Source organism: Plasmodium cynomolgi, chromosome 12 (assembly GCF_000321355.1).
Source record: "Plasmodium cynomolgi strain B DNA, chromosome 12, whole genome shotgun sequence".
Classification (NCBI taxonomy): Eukaryota; Apicomplexa; class Aconoidasida; order Haemosporida; family Plasmodiidae; genus Plasmodium; species Plasmodium cynomolgi.
Window position 1 is genome coordinate 2149735 of NC_020405.1, and position 18482 is coordinate 2168216.

At 41.6% G+C, this 18482-nt stretch overlaps 3 protein-coding genes across 3 annotated transcripts; 2 read left to right on the top strand and 1 right to left on the bottom strand.

The window, feature by feature from the left end:
- Nucleotides 1-609: 609 nt before the first annotated feature.
- PCYB_125940 (hypothetical protein) lies at nt 610-4450 on the top strand (the record flags this gene model as incomplete). The annotated part of the gene is made up of 2 exons (XM_004223927.1): nt 610-1675; nt 2034-4450. The coding sequence occupies 2 exons, from the start codon at nt 610-612 to the stop codon at nt 4448-4450; spliced, it is 3483 nt and encodes a 1160-aa protein (XP_004223975.1).
- Nucleotides 4451-7038: 2588 nt separating this feature from the next.
- Nucleotides 7039-12774, top strand: PCYB_125950 (ferlin; the record flags this gene model as incomplete). Its single annotated transcript, XM_004223928.1, has 1 exon — nt 7039-12774. One exon carries the CDS (start codon nt 7039-7041, stop codon nt 12772-12774), a length of 5736 nt encoding a protein of 1911 aa, XP_004223976.1.
- A 911-nt stretch (nt 12775-13685) lies between these two features.
- On the bottom strand, nt 13686-17107 carry PCYB_125960 (adapter-related protein complex 1 gamma 2 subunit; the record flags this gene model as incomplete). Its single annotated transcript, XM_004223929.1, has 4 exons — nt 13686-13901; nt 14085-14255; nt 14356-14420; nt 14506-17107. 4 exons carry the CDS (start codon nt 17105-17107, stop codon nt 13686-13688), a joined length of 3054 nt encoding a protein of 1017 aa, XP_004223977.1.
- Nucleotides 17108-18482: the final 1375 nt, after the last annotated feature.

The following is an 18482-nucleotide window of genomic DNA, read 5'->3' on the forward strand; positions in this document are numbered from 1 at the left end:
AAAAAAAAAAACTATTTTGCAAAAATGCATAGTATACATAATAGTGTATATTATTCAGTGAAAAATGTAAACAATGCTATGCAAAATACGTATGTGTAATATACATTTTTTGTTTTTGGAAAATTTGAGCGATAGCGTTTTGGATAACATAGTACGAAGGAAAAGGAAAAAAAAAAATGCATGGGAAGGATAAAACTATAGAATGTATAACGCTTGATGAACCATGTCAATTTTAATTTTTCAAAGTAGAGTGACACGTAACTTTTTTCGCGTTACTTTTTTCATGTAACTTTTTTCGCGCAATGTTTTGCGAGTGACGTTTTCGGAGTGACCTTTTTCTCGTAACTTTTTACATGTGACTTTTTACATGTAACTCTTTTTTCAACATTTATGGGTTGATCCTCACGGCATCGCGCACGCAACGCACATTCATGTAGAGAGGTGTGCATGTGGATAAATGCATACATAGGACGCGCGTACACTCCGGTACATGGTATCATAAGCCACTACACGACAGCATAAGCCAGTACTCGGCAGAATAAGCTAGTACACGCCAGTTAACCCCTCCCCCCCCCTTGAGACACACATTCGCGGCGCAAATATGTAATAATGGCATCGTCCCAAATACGTCAGTTTGCCACCCTCATAGATCAGCTGCCCTGTGAAGCTGATGATTACAACCTGATGGAAAATTTCGAGGATTACAATAAATGTTTTGAAAGCTCTACGCATAGCAATAAGGGGAAAAAAACTGATTCCTTTTCCCCCTTTAACTCCAACTTAAGCCATTATATAAAAAATATATCGAATAGTCAGGTGAACCCTAACCTGAGCAACACAAATAATAGGATGAAAAACTCCATTTCGTCAAACGATGATGATAGTTCGAATGTAGAAAATAATACCAATACGCAAAATAAAAACAGTGAAGAGGAAAATATAATCAGGTGCAACGGGTACAATTTGAACAAAACCGAGTCCAACTCATTCGCAAACAATGACCCCGTAGCATATTTCGATAAACAAAATATGCTTTACGAAAATGATGTAAACATAAATGCCATACACAGCTACGATGACAGGAACGCTCTATTTATCTATGATAACGATTTGATGAAAGATGAGCAGAGCAATTACATCGAGACTGTGAATAGCGAAATGGACAACAGGGGCTGCAAGTACGAGGCAAGCAGGGGGATACCGGTGTGCAAGAAAAACATGATTGAAATTATCCACTGTAACAATGAATGCCTGATGGACGCGAAGTTCGCCAGCGACAGGAGCGGCGCTAGCCACAATGGTAGCAGCGGAGGCAAAAGTAGCGGTAACGGAAGCAGTGGAAGCAAAAGTAGCGGAAGCGCCAATAACAGTCGGGGAAACAGAAGCAGCGGTAACAACAGCCGCGGAAATAACAGCCGGGGCAATACCGATCTTCGCAAAAAGAATGGAGACGTGTCGCTGTACAATTTTAGCGCCCCCTTCAACGACAAAGCGTGCGAACAGAATGACGAAAACATCGTTTACAGGTACAGCCCCAACACGTTGCCCTCGAATAATGATAGTTATGGAATCAAAAAGAAGGCCGCCAACTTTAGAAAAGGTGCCCTTCCGAACAAGGATGAGGAACACGATGCAGATAAGCCATTGCACAGCTGCAAAAACCTTGCCCATTCAGGTAAAAAAAAAAGGAAAAAGGAAAGAAGCTGCGAAAAGGGCTAAAATGAGCACTCCTGTGGGGAGCTTGTCCAAGTTACTTGTGACCTCTTTTTTACTTTCACCGTTTAAGCGCATCTGCACGCGTCCCGTTCGGAGCGCTGTTCGGTTTGACGAAGTGTACATGTGTGTACGTGTGTGCATACACTTATGTGCATGTTGCAGCGCCTTATGGTTCCCATTTTGACAACAACTCGCGCAGCATTTTTTGCCCATAAGCATGATTAGTCTTCTGAGCTGCTCCCATGTGGCCCGTTTCTATCAAAAAATGTGACCTTCCTTTTTTAACCCTCATTCCCCCTGAATACTTCCAATGATAGCAGGAGAGAGAAAAAAGGAAAATCCTCACGATAGAGCCCCGTTGGTGGAAGAAAAAGGAGAAAATCATGAAATTAACGATGAAGGAATGCACGAACATACAAGTATTAACAACTCGCAGAGGTGTGACCAGAACAGTAGCAAACGGAAGGGGAATAAAAACGTCAATGTGAAAAATGCCATTGGTGAAAACTCAACGGTAATTGAATATAAGGACTTCTGCGACATGGTAAAAAAATGTGACGAAGTTAATAAAAATATTTTATTCTCCAAAAAGGCAAAGGTAATCAAATTGGACGCGAACAAATCATTGATTATTTTTCCTGTGAACATTCATGACTATGGAGACAAGTACATTGCAGTGAACCAGAAGGATCTCCTTGAGTACATATCATCATCAATCGAAATTGACAACGAAGACTTATCCTCGCTAAAGATAAAAAATTATCAAAAGGAAAAGGAGCTTCAAAATATGAAAGCAGCCTACAGTATGCAGACAACCAACATTCATTACCTCATCAACAGGGTTATATTCAAAGAGTGTGAGTATGAAAACTTAAAAAACAAAAGTTTGACACTTGAGCAGGAGATAAATAAACTAATCCAGGAAATTAATTCTTTAATCAATCATAACAAGGAAGGGTTGTACATGCAAAAGGCATTTATTGATTATAAATGCAAATGTGTGTTGAAGTTACAAGAACTGCAACCTCATCTAGGGGAATACTATTACGACATTTTTAATTACATCACTTCATGTAGAACGTTAGGACAACTAAGTATCTGGATTCCTGTTTTTGAAACGAAAACAGAATCTCTGGAAAGTATTGCAAATAATTTAATTAAAATTATGTTAAACGGATTAGGTGCTCCTTTCAATTCATCACCCCAATATTTTCTGTCAAACAAAAAATTATTGAAGAAGTCCATATCTATAGAATCCGAAGAAGATAGCTTTATTAACAATATAGCTAAAAGGAAAATCATAGATAATTATTTAGTGAACCATTTGAATAGCTTCAACACGACAAAGGAAAATAACTCACACTTTTCAAACTGTCATTCATTATGTCTAAACAGTGAGGAATCGTCGTCCTTCCTAGGGACAGAAGAATTGTTCCTCAATTCGTCCAAGTTTCCTTCCATGCATTCAGTGGTACAAAAAAATGGAGTCGATAATAACAGCAATAATCGTAACAATAGTAGTAGCAATAATAATGGATGGAGGATGAAAAATAGAAGAGAAAATTTTCTGAACAAACTGAACAGATCCAACACTACTCCGGAGAACTTTTGTGTTAATAACGAGTCCTACACCAAATGGGATGCTCATAGTATTAGAAATGGGCGTGACTTTCCCGCTAGTCATATGCAAGACAGTGACCATAAAATAGACGCTTCTTTGACGCCAGATGAAAGGCAACCCGTTAAGCGCAAGCAGGTGGGGAGTAACTATGAGGAGAAGGACATGAAGAAGATCAGATTTATTGGTAAGGAATGCAGTAGAAATGACTTGTCTCATGGCACACTCGATGGAGGCAAGGATGGATGTAACGAGGTGGGATTGTTCATTAAGGGGGAAGAGTCCTCCCTCTTAGAGAAACCATTTGGGGAAAGCAAACCCCACAGGGGTTACAAAACTGAGACGAATTTATACACCGAAACGAGAAACAACGTGGCGGAGGAGACATACAGAAAAGATTGGTGCCAAAAGATACATGAGCACGAATATGATTCGCAAAATGAAGGAAATGACGACGAAGATGTGGTCGATGTTTATAAGAGTATGATCGAAAGTAAGTCGGCACTCACAAGTTGGCAGAGGAGTCAAAAAGGGGGATGCGAAAATGAGGCGTTCGACGATCTAATTGAGGTGGTCAATGCAGACAAAATGGGGGATGGAACCATCCCTCCAAATGTGGACGACGAAAGGGAGAGTGCAGCTAGCAGCGTCGTAGAGGTAGCATTGGACGGCAGAGAAGTGTCCAAGGGGCGAAGGGTCATCGGGGCGGAGCCCCAAATGTGCATAAACATAGACACGGACATGGAGGCGGAAATGGAAGCAGAGGTAGATGCGGAGATGGAAGCGGAGATAGAAGCCGAAATGGAAGCCGAAATGGAAACGGACCTCAACGCAGGAGAGGACGCGTTCCTGAATGGCCAACCTGTCCAACTCAATAGCACGCAACTTGCCATCCATGTGAGACGAAAGAGTGATGCAGAATTAGACACACTCAACAAGAGCGAAGGAGAGCACGAATTCGCGAACAAAAAGGGCGCTGCTGAAGAAAGGGGAAGAGAGGTTAAATGCGCACCGAAGAATCAGAAAAGAGCAGGTGAAGCTAATAAGCAAAAGCGATTCAAGGAGCTGGATAGTGCTGTGGAGGAGAGGGGTCAGGACACGAAAAAAAAAAAATAAAGAGCAAAGGGAGAGGAGAGACGTGTCATAATTAAGGGCAAAATAGAGTAAGACACCGCCCACCGTTTGGGAAATCGTAGAGAAGGCGCGTAGATAAGCAGCCGATGTTAAGGCCGTTTTAATCAGCGCAATTAACGAAGGGGGAAGGGGTGGAAAAAAAAGGACCTGCAAAATGGTAGCAGTTGTAAAGTGTGTAACGCAAAACGAGACATATCGCAGCGTGTGCAGCATGGTAGTGAATATTTGATTTTTTTTCGTGTAAGAAAAAAACATGCCCTTATTATTATGAAGTATGAAGGAAGATAGAGCAGCATAACCGACGTACCATTCCCCAATGCGAAGTTGCCCCAAAAACGATGAGCTGAGTGAGGAGTTATCTTCCTGGAGTGCAGAATTATCAAGCGGTATCGCGTAGTTCGTGATGACTATTCCTGATTAACTGATTTAAGTGATGCGCAAAAAAAAAAGAAAAAAAAAAAATTATGATGTTCTGCATATCTCTTGTTCATATATACATTTTGCGATTCTCCATTTATTTAGAAGAGATTCCCTCCCGGGTCCAGGAAGGGTTTCATCTAACTCTGTCATTCCCTTTCCAGGTGCGTACCTTTCCCAATAAAGTGGCTGATTCGGGGGGGTACGTATGACCACATGTCCATGTCAAAAGTGGTGGTAAAAAATTTTACTGATTCTGTCTCATGTGCAAAGCAAAATTGGCAAAAAAAAAAAATTAAATAAAATAATAGAATTACCCCTTTTGCAGTGCACTAAAGGACAGATTTTTACATTTCTTGTTCGCCCCCTCCCCCCCAATTTTTAAAAAGAGAAAAAGCGGAAACACAACTGTCACCCTTTTTCATGAAGCGCAAAATGAAATTACGCGACTGTTAGTGTTTCTGCCCCTTAATATAATTACCATTTGGCGAAAACTGTGCAATTACGTATTTACATACAAGTATATATGTACGTTTGCACACATTATTCATTTATTGAGAAAGGTGGGCATAACGGCGAATCGTGTCCTGCGATTAATACATTCACATTTCCCCTTCGAGGAACTGAGGTGTCACGTATACGGCGCCTTGTCTTCGTGGCATTATTTTATGTCATATGGCCAACTCCCCTCCACCGTGATAGATGCATGTGTCCACTTTTTTCGATAGATTTTTCTCCCCTGTTTTTCACGAGTTCATGTTACGTTATCAATTTTAGTAGACACTGAAGGGGGGCACACACGCGTGTAGGTACATACATATATGTATGTATGTACGTGTGTCCTTTTTCGAAATTCTTTTTATGCTACATTTTTCCCGTAGGTGATACTAGTCTAAGGCGCATTTTTACGTCACAGCGCCGCAACTCCGCAGTTGCTTCAGTGTTGTTTATTCCTTCTCGCGATTGGTGAGCTCTTTTTTACGTGGTTGTTTCGTCCTGCTGGTGTATGCGAGGGGTGAAGCGACTTGCGTGCAGATTATTTCTAGGCACAGGGTTACGCGCGGGGATATGGATGCACGTATTAGTGTACACATTAATGTACACATTACTTGTGTATGATTTTTTTTTTTCTTTACCATGATAGATTTTTAAGCGTTCATTATTACACCCTTTTTCATTTGCACATTTGTCACTGCCCCTTTTTTTTTCTTCTAAACATTGTTAAATTTGATTTACATTTTAAGTCACTCAATGAGTATCCCTTTTTTTTTTTTTTTTTTTTTTCCACCTCAAATTAACACAACTTTGTCAATATAATTTTAAGATTTAACTAAATTATAGCAAAAGAATGAGATGATTTTTTTTTTTTTATTGTGGAGGCTTTAACAGATAAGTGAAGCATAATAATGTGAGCATCCCCAGCTGAAAGTCACATGCATGCTTGTGTGTGCAAAATGGCACGCACGTTTATCAGGTTTAGTATGCTTTTAATCAGATGATCTAAGGAAGCAGTACGTTAAGCCTTACACGGGTGGTAAGTACCTGCACTTTGTAAATCACATTTTGAGTTTCCTCCGCACAGGTGAAGGGGAAAAAAATACAACATTGTTAGACAGTCTTATGTTGAGCGGCTTTACGAGGTTGTAAGCTCACTCAAAGGATAAACCAACTCGGTTTTGCAAAATAGGCAACCGTTTGAAGGACTAAGTGATGTGCAATCCTGTGTGTCTCCATAAGGGAAGGGATGGGAAAAAAAAAAAAAAGAAATAGAAAAAGAAAGAAAATTCCCCCCCTTTTTTTTTGTACGTAATATATGCTAGGAATTGTCCAGCACATGCAATAGGACGCGTAGAAAGGAAGGTCTATCCACATGGGCGTACCTAACTAATGATTACTACATGACATCACAGGGACTACTCTATGTTAGGAACAAACCGCATGGGTTGATTCTCCCCCTGGTTAGGTAATGCACATGTGGCTTGATTTACTCAACACATACGTGGAGCAAGTTTGGCACTTGTGTAGACCCCGAGGCGCGCTGTCGTGAGGGGCCCTCAAAAAATGACCCACTCGAAGGGGAAAAAGCAGACAACCAATAAGGTGATTCCAAACGGACGGGTTCACCCCACCACTGCGCCACACCCAACGTACTGATGAAGACCATATCTGTGGGGTTCACCATTTACGAGGCGCAGAACCTGGAGGTGGAGGACAAGGAGTTACTGGACCCTCTGGTAATTGTGCGCTGCTGCAACGAGGAGTACATCACGAAAAAGAAGAAAAAAAAATACAACGCAGTTAACTGGGAGGAGAGCTACATATGGGATCGACTCACCCTGTCAGAAATCGAGTGGAACGTAGCAAAAATAGAATTTGAAGTCCAAAGCGCGAATACCTTTTGGAGGAATGACGTAATAGGAGTTATTTCATTTGAACTCAAGTTGATTAAGAATAAAAAAAACCACCAGATCTATGGGACCTACCCAATACTGTATAAAAATGGCACAGATATCAGGGGGACACTGAGGCTAAAGGTAATTGTCTGTGACGAGAAGGATTATGTGGCTAATAGTGACATATTTAACGAGTTGACCGAACGGAATGAAAAACCTACATTGTATGGTGGTGCAACTGGCTACTATGGAACTGGCTACGAAGATGAGGAGGACCAGCAACTTTACGCAGATTTGACCAAAGCAGTGGTGGAGGAAAATCCGATCATGGTCAGAGACACACATTGTAGGAATTACTATCTATATGTTAATATACACAAAATAGAGGATATATACATAGATATAGATAGAAAGAAATTTAGAGACCTGTACGTTACATGCGAGTTTAATGGGTGCCACCTGAAGTCAAGTCAAGGAAGGAACTGTGTGAATTATACCTTCAATGAATGCTTTAAGATTCCTATCGCAACTCCAATTTTGGACGATTCTATCATTATTAAAATATGGGATTGGAATTTCCTATCAAATGATGAACTCCTAGCTATAGGAGTTTTATCCTTTAACCAGGTAAAGAACGAGTCCTTAAATCCCACGTGGATCAATTTGTATGGGTTCCATAAAAAGGAGATGGACTTTGAAAAGCATACTCATCAGTTGGTCAATTCTGATTTTAGTCTCTCCATGGAGGGGAACTATTATCTTGGTAGGATTTGTATAAGTTCCTACGTCGAAAGGATAAACAGCTTTGAAAATATGAATATTGCCATGACTCAAAGTTGCTTAGCTTTTGACGACCCTTTGTACATTCCCGTTACTTTGTTATGCGATGTATATTTTGTGACGGGGGTTTTGGCGCATAACATTTATGTGCAGGTGTCTTGCGGCCCCTTTAGGAAGCGGACCGACTATGTGCGCGCCAACGAGGGGGACATGCTCCCAAGGGGGAATCGAAATGTGAAGAAAGCGCGTCAGCTCACAGCAAATGGGGACAACCACCATGGTGGAAGTAACGGAGAGGCCAACTTTTCCAACCTGTTAAACTTCGATGATTTGCTAAACATGGACAACTTCTTCTCCAAAGTTACGGAAAAGCAAAAAATCATCGAGGGGGGAGATAACACCGAGTTTTATTTCTCTCCAAGGAAGGGGAAGATAGAGAACCTCAAGTTTTGCGTCGTCCGGGATGAGAAGCAGCAGTGGGATGTAATCATAAATGTGTTCGAGCGGGGATGCCACCAGGGGGACGCCGCCGATGAGGGAGATGGCGCGGATTACGGTGATGGAAGCGACGATAGCGGCGGTAGTGGTGGTAGTGGCGGGCCTAGAGCAAGATCCCGGCTCACAGACCACCAGAAGTACATCCTGAGCAAACGAAAAGAGCGAAGTGGAGGGCGGAAAAATAAGAGGCCTAATCGGAGGAGACACTCCCCGCGAGAGCGCACCTCCGAAGGTGTAGAAAAAAACGAGGCGTACAACACTGATAGGAGAATTGCATATTATAGACTCCCACTAAAGAACGTCCTCCTGTACAATGAAAAACTGTCAAGGTGTCCCATTTGGATCCCCTTAAAGAATATCCCCAAAAATACCCAGGGAGAAAATAACTGCATGTACAACATATTTCAAAATGGGTCAATATTACTCAACTTAGAAAAGGCTTATGACGTGCAGTTAGGAATAAATAGAAGAAAAAATCTCATCCCAGTTAACTATGAGTTGAGGTGCTACATCTACGCATGTCGAAATGTGGTATCCCATTTTAATGACTCACCTAACACATTTGTGCATATCTCCTGCTCAGGGAAAATGAAAATAACATCTCTTGTGTTGAGCAATTCTAACCCTGTCTTTTTACAATGCTTAAAAATGAACGTGAAAATTTTAACAGACTATTCTGTAGGGTTGCCTACCATTCCCCTCATCGTAGTCACCTTGTATGAATTTTACAATAACACCTTTTACTTCATTGGGAGGTGCTTCTGCAATTACGACATCTACCTTCGTGACAATAAAATGAAGTGTAATTTCGCAGATAGAGGCTCTAAATATAATGTAGTCGACCAGGTAAAGCCTAGGTGGATTAAACTCAAAGGGAGTAAACATGTAAGGGCTATGTATCCAAATAATTTGTGGCAACATCGTGGGAAAGACAAAAGATTGATGCAGGAGTATATGTATGAAAAACAGAAAGAGCTTCGAAAAAACAGTGGCCATAGTAGCAACAACAGTTGGCATGAGTATCTCTATCCACACAACGAATTACAAAGAGGTGAACGAGTAGGAGATATACTCCTCTACTTTGAGCTAGTACAAGAGAAAGACGCTCTGAAAATACCAGTTTACCCCATGATAACAGAGATAAAGAAATGCACCTTGTCATTTTTTTGCATGTCTCTCGAAAATTTAATACTCATGCAGAGAAAGAAGCAGATCCAATTGGTAAGTGACAAACTGACCAGGACTGCCATCACCCACCCAGTTATTTTACTCTCCATCACTTCATACTCATCATATGGGAAAAAAAATAACGAAATTGTCATTAAATATGAAAAGACGTTAAAATCTAATACCCATATACATTTGAAGAATTGGAGGAATTCCTTCGATCAGCAAAGCTTCGAAATGTTTTGCATCGAAAATTTATCGTTAGATCTTCCTCTTGATCCCATTTTTGATCCCATTCTGAACATCAGAGTGTACAACAAGAAAATCAAGGAGAAGTATTTCATTGGAGAGACCAACATTTCGCTAGTCCCATACTTGCCCTGGATTAAGGACCTCGACCAGGTGCTCTACTACCTGCAAGCTCATGATGATTATTCTGAGACCATCGACTTGGAAAATGTGGACAACGCTTTCAATCTGTACAAGAACAAGAACGCTGCGCTTGTTATCACAGCCATTTCCCTGGCCGACTGCGAGCATACCCTCAACTTGAAGGAGGAGGTCGGCCAGGGCGAGTTAGCCGACGACGACGAGAAGTGGCGGCGGTTGCCGCTTTTTAGGCACGAGGGCGCGCGCGACGATGAGCGTAGCCATGAGCGCACCGTTGGGTACGGAGATTCGTGTGTCGATCCGCACGGAGGTACATATCCTGACCCATACGCAGATCCGTACGGCGGTATGTATGCTAACCTATACGCAGATCCGTATGGTGGTACGTATGCTAACCCATACGCAGATCCGTACGGCGGTACGTATGCTAACCCATACGCAGATCCGTACGGTGGTACATATGCCGATCCATATACCGACCCCTACACCGCTCAACACGCCTCTCCCTATGGCAACTCGCAAATGCTCCCAAATGGCCCCGCGCAGAGCGCAAGTCCAAACGAAGACGTGGTAAAGAACCTGTACAAGAACAACATCCAGAACCCAGCCACATATGGTATGATAAACTACAGCAGGGCAATTAACGCAGGGCAGTTTCCGAGCCAAGGGAACCCAATGCACAGCTCTCTTGGCAACAGAAACGGGATGGACAAAATGAATAGCCCTTTTGGGATAGGGTATCCCTACACCCAAGGGAAGCGAGACATCAGCACAACTTACAAAATAAAATACGAAAACGAAATATACAAGCTGCATGATGACGGTGTGCCGGAAGTGATCAAGACAAGTTACAGTGTTAAAAATTATCCATACATAAAAATATTAACGAGTAAATTCATCCTCAATGTTTACATCCCCCCTAGGTTTATTCTATACGTGGAGGGAGACAAAATAAATGTGGGGAAATATGTGAAGAATGTTCATCGCGTTTCAGTAGACGGCGTGTTGGAAAGTTACCTGGACGATATACTCATTCCGTCTCTGCCACTTAGGAGGAAGTTGAACTGGTCGACAAACACTGTGCAGTATACGAGTGCAAATGAAAATAAAATTACAAAAGGGGGGATGCATTTCGCGTGTTATGAGAAATTCCCCTTCGTAGAAATTTTAGGAGGACAAATAAAGTGCTTTACAAAAATCCGCTACCAAAATTTAGAATCAGAAAATATCCCACTAAGTTTGAAAGATGTAACTAGCCAAAGTGCTTTTAGAAACAAATTCAGAGGCGATAAAAAGATTCCATTGTACCTCAAAATTAGGGTCTACGTATTAAGGGGAATAGGAATACGTGGGGTAAATAATAGCTATATGGCCAACCCTTACTTGATTTTCTCACTAGGCGAAAAAACATCTAATTTGAGAAATTCCTTTAAGGAGAACAGTTTGAACCCGGATTTTAGATGCCTATGGGAAAGTGAAGCCATCTTTCCAGAAGACGAAATTTTAACCATCAGTGTATACAGTGCAGAGGATAACTATGACAAGCAGATAAACGATCTGTACATTGGCTCAACTGAAATTAACTTATTTGATAGGTGGACAAGTAAGGAGTGGAGAGGTATGATGAAGAGGAATAAAGTCCCCATAGAGTATAGACCTTTATATAGTGATGACTTGAAAGCACGACAAGGGGGAGGGGGCACTGGGAGACGCAATGATCAGAGTTACTACAGTAGCTCAGCCATGGATAGTCTCTACGAAAAGGGAAACAACTGGAATGGAATTTTTTCATTCCTTGATTTTTTTACTTATCTTGTGAGACCCACTTCGTCCTACCTTTGGGGGGGGGGAAGTTACAAAAATGAAGAAGCTATTTTAGATACCCATCAAGAAAGAAAAAATAATGGCATCCTAGAAATGTGGGTGGAAATTATGGACTATGAACAGTCTAAAAAAATCCCTATACATAAAATGGGAACTCCTAAAAAGACAGACATCGAAATACGAATTATCATTTGGAGATGCACTATGCTATCCATGGATGAAAATCTGAGCAGAACCTTCGACCTCGTCGTCACGGCTGAGTTAGATTGTGTTAATTATAACGGAACCAATTCTACCATCCAATCAACCGATGTCCATTATAGCTGTAAAAATGGGAACGCCGTTTTTAACTGGAGAGTTGTATACCCTCGGATATCTCACCCATTAAATACTTGTTTCTTGCAGCTAGCTGCGTACAATAACAACAACGTTGGGGTGAGCGAATTTTTGGGGGAAGTCAATTTGGAGTTATCAAAATATATTAATAAGGCTTGCCAAATTGCTAATAAGCTAGAACTAGATGCTGAGCTCAAGTTAAGGAAAAAAAAGGGAACGGATTCGGACAACAATTACAATGGCTATTTACAAGTTACTGTGCAGTTTCTGCCGCAAACGAAGGCCAATATGAAACCTGTGGGGCTTGGGAGGGAGGAACCAAACAGAAATCCCTACCTCAGGACTCCCGAGTCGGGCAGGGACTGGAACGACTTCGTTTACTCCATTGGATTCAACGATATTTACAAGCCCTTCTGGGGATGGCTCAAGATATTCTTTATTTGTCTTCTCCTCATCTGGGTCTTCATCATGTCGTTTGTTTATCCGTCTCTCCTCATGTAGGTCCTGTGACGAGGCAATATGTCCAACCCTTCGTGCGTGGCTGCACTAGCGGTCCATTTTGCGGGGAAGACCCCTCCTACTACGTGTAACAAAGTGACACGCGCAGCTCGCACGCACACATCATTCTCTTTTTTAATGCTCGCCATCAACCTTTTTTCGAGTCATTTGCTCCTTCTGTTGTTTCGTATGCCGTTCGCTTCGGCAATTCGACGCCTTCCGCTTTTTTGTGTAATTTTTTTTCGTCCATCGGGGTATAATATATATACCGCTTTTTTTTTTTTTGGCAAGATTGTTCCTTATGGGGGCTTTTAATTTGTCCCTTTCCTTTGGCACCATCCTAAACGCCCTCACGGATAACTCCGTCCCCCTTTTTAATTTTCCCCAATTTTTGTTGCCTCCTTTCGCATCCGAAATAATACTCCCATTTGTGGGAAAAAAAAACGTTTAAATAAGATTTTCCAAATGTTCCACGTAACATTCTTGCGGGGAGGGGGGAAAAAAAAAGGCCAATGTGCTATTCACACGATACGTCTCCTGTATGCCAAGATGAATTTTACACACCCCTTACGTCTTACGTGAAGAACGCAATTTTCGTTCGGGACAAACGGAGGCGATCGGCGAAGCGTAGCGAAACGGACATTGCAGTTGATGTGTCCCACACGTAATCACTTTTTAAAGACGGAAAATTTGTTTTATTCAAATGACTATTTTTAGTATGCGAATGATTGTTATTTTAAAAAAAAGAGGGGGACGAAATTACAAAAAAAATAATGTTTACTATGACTAAGATGATAAATTGCATGGGTAAAAAAAAAATGTGCGTGTGCGTTCCGCTATGGGGAGTCAACACATACCTTTATATCTACACATATACGTTTGAACATTTGGAAAGTGTCCCTTCCCCTAACCCTTCACAAAGCAGTGGAAAAGTTTCCGATGTTAATGAAATCCTGAAACTTCTCTCCATTCCTCAGATAGGATATCCTCACCTTCATAAGGAGTGGCTTTTTCTTGAACAGCTTGTTTACAATTTTTAGTTCCTGTTGTATTTTGTTTTCTTCTCCAGGTGGGAGTTCGCTGGATGAGGCAGCGAGTATTTCGAGTTTCACGTAGTTGGGAACGACGGCCTGAGGGGGGAAATACGAAAACCAAAGGGAAGTGAACAGCGCAAGTGAGCAGTGTGGCAATGAAATAGGCTGCGTCCCACTACGCAACCTCGCCCGTAATCCTGCAGAGGGGCCATAAACCTCGGGGGCACATCTACATGCACACTCAGATTGGCACAATTTTTAGTCCCTTTCCATCCATACCTCGAAAATGAAGGAAGATAACAACTCGCCTGACTTGTTTGAATAGGTAGCCCATATAGTTGCAGCTTCCGAGTCTATGTTTTCTTTTTCAAAGTGGAAGCAAATTTCGACGCCGTTCTTGTCGTATACCTTCAAGGGGTCTATTTGTATTTTGGCACTCCCTAGGTTTAGCTGCAAGTGTGATTGGGCACGCGCATTAGTGTGTAAAAGTGTGTAGACGCGGAGGCGGGTGTGTATAACATTTGTAGAGGCACTCTAATGAGTTTCTTACGCTCAGGAGGTCGTCTTTCTTCTCCGGCGGCATGTCGTCCAAAAGGAGGTCTAGGGATGTGTTTCCTGCGTGTAGGGGAAAGACATCACGATGAATTGCACGCACACTTGGGGATGGCAGAATGTGCAGGAAGCGGAAGTGTGGACCCACCTTGTGCACTGCTCTTAGGCTGATCAATCGAGATATTGCCGAAGAGGTCCGCCAGTATGTCTTCATTTTTCTTCTTTGCAATTTCCATCCCCTTGTCGTTGCTTGCAGTGGCGTTGTCCTTCAACTCCTGGCTGCGTAACAAGTGGGTGCTGGATATTTTCACATCATCGGCAATGTCTAGCATGTCTAATTTGTTGGCAGCTGTCTCGTTAATGCTGAGGTGGCGAGTTCCGTTGAGGGTATCCATCTTAGGGGGGGCACTACGAACGTCCGTGGTGATACTGGGGTGATTTGTATCTCCATTTTGTATGCCTAGGACGTCCTCCAGATCTAGGAGGTCCACACAGGCTGTGCTGACTTTATCGGTGTAAATGTCCGTGGAAGAATTATTCATAATGCCTGAGTCTCGCAGTCCTTGGCTGCCAATCGCATCATCAACACTGACCTCCACAATATCATCGTCATCCACGTGGGAGGGTCTCCTTTTGTTCATTTTTTTATTAGCACACGGAGGAATGCGTAGAAGTATGGAGTCTCTTATATCATCCCACTGTGTGCTCATCAATTCGTGAAATTCACAAGCCCTCTGTTGAATTTCAATGCATTTATTTTTTTTATATTTCTGAATAATTTTTTCGATTTTTAATTTCTGCGTGGGGAAGCGTACGGTGAGTTTATTAAGGCACATAAGGACATACTGCAAAATAACATTGCTGTCATTGGAGTGCATACTTTCGCTCGCGACGTTACAACAAATGTAGGCACTATTGTTATAGCTCGTTTGAGCATAATTGACTGTGTTCAAATGAATATCTTCAAATATGTTGGAAGATTTATTGTATAGTATGTTCTGTATGGGGTCCTTAATATTAATATTGTGTAACTCTTTAATGGCATTTTTTTCGTACGTTTTTACGATTTTTTCTAGTAAATCGAAAACATCTTCATGCGTGACAGTTATCGTTTCTCCATCTGGTCCGACATTTTTATTACTCTCCTGTACTAGCAAATCTCCTAACTCTCCTATGCACCAAATTCCCACTTGGACTAGTGCATACTGGTTTAGGTTCTCTTTTATGCAAAAAAATATTTTATAAACAACATAGGCGTGAAACTCTGAATTTTGCAAAACGTGATAAATAAAATCGTTCTTGATGTGGTCTTGTATGAAGTTCCCAGCTAGACACAACAATTTGATGTATGTATCTAAAAGGTATTGTACATTTGGGGAGTATTTATTCACTGATACGCATATGTTTGAGACGATGTCACTCTTTATTTCTATGTCCGCGACGAGTAAATAATTTAGCAGTTCCTTCACCATCACTTTTAGGGAGTCTTTTGTTATAAGGGCGAATGCTACATCCAGTGCCTTTTTCCGGATGCTTATATCTTGATCCTTTAGGCACTCTATTATTGTGTTTCTGTATATGTGCAACGTTTTCGGATCCTTCTTTAGCAATTTCTGTAAGGTGCATAATCCCACATACCTGATGTTGTTATCCGTGTTCTGTAAAAATTTCCCCAGAACATTCACAGCTAGGACTAGCAACCCTGGATCGGTTGATATATACGTAATTGTCTTCACACACTCATATAAGATAGCGTTCCCCACGTTTTTTGTCGAATCTGTATTCGTTGCTACTTGGGCTAACACTGAATTGACTTCTTCCATATCGTAGACATGCTGTTTATTATCTGATTCGCTTCCAACTATGTTTCTGCTCTGCGTTATGGTTGCGTGACCATCCGTTACACCGTCGATGGCTTCATCGGATTGGCCTTCTATTCGTGTCCCAATCGGCCCGCTGGAGGTACCTCCACTATCTGTATTCAAATACTTGAGAAGCTTCAATATTTTAACCTGCAGAAATGGGTCGTTAATGCCGTACACGTCGTACTCCACGCCATGGGAGTAGCTCGACATGACGCAACTTTTTAAAATTTTCACAATTTTGTTGGTGTGCCCCTTGAGTATCTTCCTATACTGGGAATTCTTTTCTATTAGGGATATCATCAAACTGATTCCAGCACTTAACACTCCATGATTTCTGTCCTCTAACAGATTGTTAATTTTCTCGACGAACAGATCTTCCATGTCGGTAGTTTTTTTTAAAATACGAATTGCACACATGGCTGCCTTCTTCTTAATGTAGGGATTATTTATATTCATCAAATCCAAAATTTCGTACCTCAAGGAGGAGCACATTTCCGTGTTTGCGATGTTTCCCAGGGCGCACAAGGCCAATCCATTAATGTACTGATTACTATTTTTTAAATCATTCTTTATAGAATTGGTCACTAACATTAGGATGTCCGTGTTTTCGTCAAGTAGGATGGTCAACCCTAGATAGCCTATCCTTTTAAAGGAGAATTTACTCGACGCAATTAATTTTAAGCATTCGATTTGACCAAAGTAGGTTGGGTACCCCAACATATTCATGAATAATAATTTGGCTACATTTCTGTGTCTATAAATATTGTCTTCTTCTTTGAAGGCTGTCCTGATGAGTGCACATTCCTTGGCCACGACTGACCTTTCCTCTGCTGCCGTTTTGCAATTCCGGATGTTTCGAATTAGTTCTCTTAGTTTTATTGACATGATGAAGGGGGCAACTATGTCTAGGTAAGTCCCGAGAAGGGGGTGCTCTCAAGGGCAAAATGTTCGTCACTATTTTTTGCGAAACAAAAAAAAAAAAAAGAAAAAAATGGCCCCGTTTTTTTTTTTTTGTCCCCCCTATTATGCGGGTTTATACATCACAGTGGAGTTGGGACGGGAGGGACTCGTGGAAGTAACGTACGCGCTGCTCCCTCCAGTGTGATAGTTCTTCAATTTGTTTCACGCAAAGGGAGATGCAATAATAATGCGAATCAAAGTGGACTGACGTGTTAGCACAACACTATTGTAAGTACGGGTGGTTCTTCCTTCCCGAAGCGATCAAACTTGCGTTTGCGCGAATACACGTGTGCCTCCTTCCGGCATACCCGCATATTTCTGCAGGTGCTTACCAACTCGTATGCAAATGCATTACTGCAATCAATGCGTAGTATCTTCTTGCCGTCCTAGCAAGCCATTTCTAGGAAGCAAAGTGGGTGGGGGAACAGACCTAATTATAAATTGGTTTGCTTCTGGCGCTTTGAGTTTATAAATCCCAGTGCACGCACATGTTGGTGGCTGGTGGGCAGCTCGTGCTGTGTAATGTTATGTTTACTAACATATGCATAAGCATGTATGTACATACGAGCATGTGATCGTGTGGCCATGTACGGATGCACTTATGCATTTGCTTCCCCTGCTTGGCTTTTCTGGCGCCCTTCTTCCATCGCCAACCGGCTTGAGTATTTTCAAATCTACGCCAGGCTTCAAAAAAAAAGGCCAAAAAAATGGCCCAAAGAAAGGTAAAAAAAAAAGGGTACAAAAAAGGGGAGCGCATAAAACTAGTGTGATATGCGCATTTATAGGCTGATGAACGGCTCTAGGAACAAAAAAGGAAAAACAAAATAAAATAAAGTTAAACATATTGCAATCCCAGGCAAAGAAATGGAAGAAAAAAAAAAAAACATGTAATGCTCCTTTTGTTTTTTTTTTTTTTTTTTTTTTACCAACTTGGTAAGGTAATGCGCGTACATATTTGCGTATTTTTTTTTTTTTTTTCCACCCAGTTAGGAAATATTCGAACGGTATTTCAGGTGGCACCATTTGGAACATGTTTGAAGAGCCGCCACACATATTTGTGTAATCACAATGCAATTGCTTTATGTGCAGCCGGGGGGAAGGGCAGCAATGGCAGGGCAGCACACGGAGAACTTATTTACCCCCCACTAAGGGGAATGCCAACAAAATGATCCTAGTGTCCCCGCACCGTATGTGTACTTAAATTTTTAATACATGTAAAAAAGGTTTATTTGTCACCAAAGGGATTAGCTCTTTGGAGCAATATGAACACGCTTGTGTATATAAGGAGCTGCCTTTTTTT